At 39.4% G+C, this 3,188-nt stretch overlaps 1 protein-coding gene across 1 annotated transcript in view; it reads left to right on the top strand.

Moving 5' to 3' along the window:
• Window positions 1-2,137, top strand: part of LOC149821751 (protein BTR1-like) — a 46,629-nt gene extending 44,492 nt beyond the window's left edge. Inside the window, exons 6-9 of the mRNA XM_089980521.1 lie at window positions 1,210-1,365; window positions 1,443-1,504; window positions 1,577-1,677; window positions 1,764-2,137. Of these exons, the coding sequence (XP_089836647.1) occupies window positions 1,210-1,365; window positions 1,443-1,504; window positions 1,577-1,664 (306 nt within the window). The 3' untranslated portion in view covers window positions 1,665-1,677; window positions 1,764-2,137. The remainder of the gene's footprint in view (window positions 1-1,209; window positions 1,366-1,442; window positions 1,505-1,576; window positions 1,678-1,763) is intronic.
• The last annotated feature ends 1,051 nt before the right edge of the window (window positions 2,138-3,188 follow it).

Below are 3,188 nucleotides of genomic sequence, written 5' to 3' on the forward strand. Positions count from 1 at the left end.
TCTAAGTTTGGCGATCAGTAAATCGGGATGACCAAACTAACTTGACTTATCATTTTTGTGAGAACAATGTGAAGTTCTCAACTTTTCTCCTTTTACATTAAAGTTATATATTGTGTGCAATGGGCATAAAAGAGTTTTCATTCAAAATAGTTTTGCAATATGATGTCACAGATTGCCCAAAGCTTGACTCGCGAATCAGTGGGTTGACTCAGTGACTCAGACAAGTCATGACTCTATATTTTATAGTGTAAGCACATGAATAAGACATGGAAATAATTGAACTTCAAGATGCAATATGTCAACAGTTAAGTTACAAAAACATATAACTATACATGATCATTAACATTTTTCATTGAACAGTATTAGATTATTCATAAGTCATAACAAGTGCCTTTATATAAGAATTGTGCATTAAAATCATAAAATGCATGATAAAACGTTTATAATCGGCATTAGGATCAGTAACTTGAATCGGTGACCCATTTGGGGTCCGATCCGAGTTGACTCGGGTGATTCCCGAGTTGACTAGCTGGGTTTGCCAATTATGTGGCATACACACCAGCACCCAGACACAAATTGCCGTTTTTTTAATGCTTCATAAGGCTTTTATTTGAAAACTATGACAAAAAAGGAAATGAAAATTACATGATAATATTGCAATATTATCCACAAGATTTCTTGAGAAATTTATGTTTATTTGCAGTTATTATTATTGTTTTTCAAATATTCCCCATGAATCCACCCTCCCCTCTTCCCCCCAAACACGCACACGAGCACTTAAAATTTATGCCTTCACTAAGATAGTATTGTGAAGATTAGTATATAAGAGGACAAGGTACACCTTTTTCTCCTTTTCTTGATAGGCAAACTGGGGGACAGTCTCCATTCTCTGAACCTATGTCCTCTTGGAGACGGGGGGATAATCCATGGTCTCTGAACCTATGTCCTCTTGGATAAGATAGTGTGGCTTTTACTAATCCAGCTGGCCTAGGCCTACACACTTTGATAATTCAGTAATATGGAAATTGTGCAAGTGGACTCTGTACATGATGGAATGGAATAACCTGGTTTAGACTTTAGAGAACCTCTTTCTGTTGTGACATATAGCCTCGTACCTCTGAGTCAGATGAGCTTGCAAGCATGCAAATTAGAGTTGAATAGGTCACTGTTGTAGTTTCAATTTCTTATGCAAGATATGCATTTCATTAGGGTTTAATGACACCAGTCATAGCACTGAGGCCATCCAGTGCATCACGTGAAGCACAGAACAGTCCACCTGCTAAGCCAGTGACGCTTGGAGTTGCAGACGAGCATATTGGCTTAGTCGTTGGTCGTGGTGGAAGGAATATAACAGAGATCATGCAGGTTGGTCTTGTTTAATCATTTCTTTTCTTTCAATATATCATGTGGTTTCATGCTTATTGATGATCCTCACTCGACAGGCTAGTGGAGCAAGAATAAAGATTTCAGATCGTGGTGATTTTATATCTGGTACATCTAACAGGTGCGAGTCGATCTTCTCATTGATTAACACGGATATCATTGAAGGAATGCCTAACCCAAGTCTTTTTGGCAGGAAAGTAACAATCTCAGGTACAGAGGAAGCCATAGGGGCAGCACAAACAATGATTAACCAGAGGATTGCTTCTTATTCTGAAAGATGAGCCAACAACTAATGTGATCATTCTATGCTTTCACACTTCTGCATTCAGTCTTTTTTGTGTGTGCTTGTTGGGTCTTCTCTCATTTTTTTTTTGAAACAGGTGAGCAATGGGAAATTTGCAGAGGCTAATCAAGACATTATTAACATCTTTAAGTGGTCAAGTAACAGAAAATCATGGCAAACATTCTGCCCATCATCTCAATGGTGGTGCCTTGCACTCTTCATATAGGGCAGCCTCTTAAAACTGACTAGAAAGTTTTCAGAAGCTACTCAGAAGCTTAGGCGGGCCAGGAAGATGTCATAACTGCTTTATTAACTAAATATAGGATTTGTTGTATTGTTTTCTTATGGTACTGTGTGTACATGTGTTTGCAAATGTATACTCTTGTTTCTTGCATTGGATTTCAAAAACTGTTACTATCTGATGTGTCACCTGATGAACCCCAGTTTAATTTCACAAGCTTATAACCTCGATATCAACTGAGCAACTGATCGTATGATCCGACCGTGTGCGTGCACATGTCCTTGTGTTACTGTTGATACAACGCAGCCCACTCAATTCTAATGGGAGAAGCACCTGCAGTAGATCGCCTAAGCTCAATACTATATATTTACCATCTTTCTAATAGGGGTGGACATCGGGCTGAGCTGGGTCAGCTTGAATAGAGCCTACTTGAACCTGAGCTTTACATAAGCTCGGGCCAATTATTATCTGGTTGGAGCTGGAATCAGGCTGGGCTTGCGCTACCAGACTTGTTGTGCTGGACCCAGTTAGTAATCAGGCCAAGTCTGCAATCTGCAGCTCAGGCTCAATCCATATCTGGCTGGGTACCCGATTGCAATTGGGTACCAGGCCCAATGTCCACCCCTACTCTCTATTACATCTAGGGACGTCAAAAATTCAAGTGTCTAAAAACTGAAGCAGATTGAAATAATAGAAAAGGAAAGAAGATGACTTGTTCCTTCTTCTATCACTTGGGAGGATGGGGGGATAAACTTCATCGTTGAGAGTGGGGGTTGGGCTGGGTGATTGTTAAGTATGAATATGTCAGAAACCTTTCATAGACCCACTTTACATGGATGGATACATGGGATCGGTTGGATATTGCATTGGGTGGGGAGAAAAATGTCCCTATTTATCTCATTTGTGTAGATACGTAAGTGCATGATGATTTAACAAATTACTTAGGCAAATACATGATTAGCAGCATTAATATGAGTGGAAAAGCATGCGGCACATACTTGGGAATGGGGTTCCAAGTTCCAACATACAAACTTGACAGAATTATCAGGATGGTTCCATGAAAACTGTGATAGTCTCGCATGACATTTGCACAATCAATGCCATCTGTGAGGAATCTTGATTAATTACATAGCTCATGGGGTTGGCAGCTTGGATGAGTATCATGATCTGAAAATTGATGTACCATGTGTAGTGGACAAGCTAAACATCACGTTATTACTGCACTCATGAATGCTAAGAAATTATGGAAGTTTAAATTTTTTCTAGAACAAAAGCCAACAA

This window comes from Nuphar pumila, chromosome 11 (genome assembly GCF_984573655.1).
Source record: "Nuphar pumila chromosome 11, dmNupPumi1.hap1.1, whole genome shotgun sequence".
NCBI classification, from domain to species: Eukaryota; Viridiplantae; Streptophyta; class Magnoliopsida; order Nymphaeales; family Nymphaeaceae; genus Nuphar; species Nuphar pumila.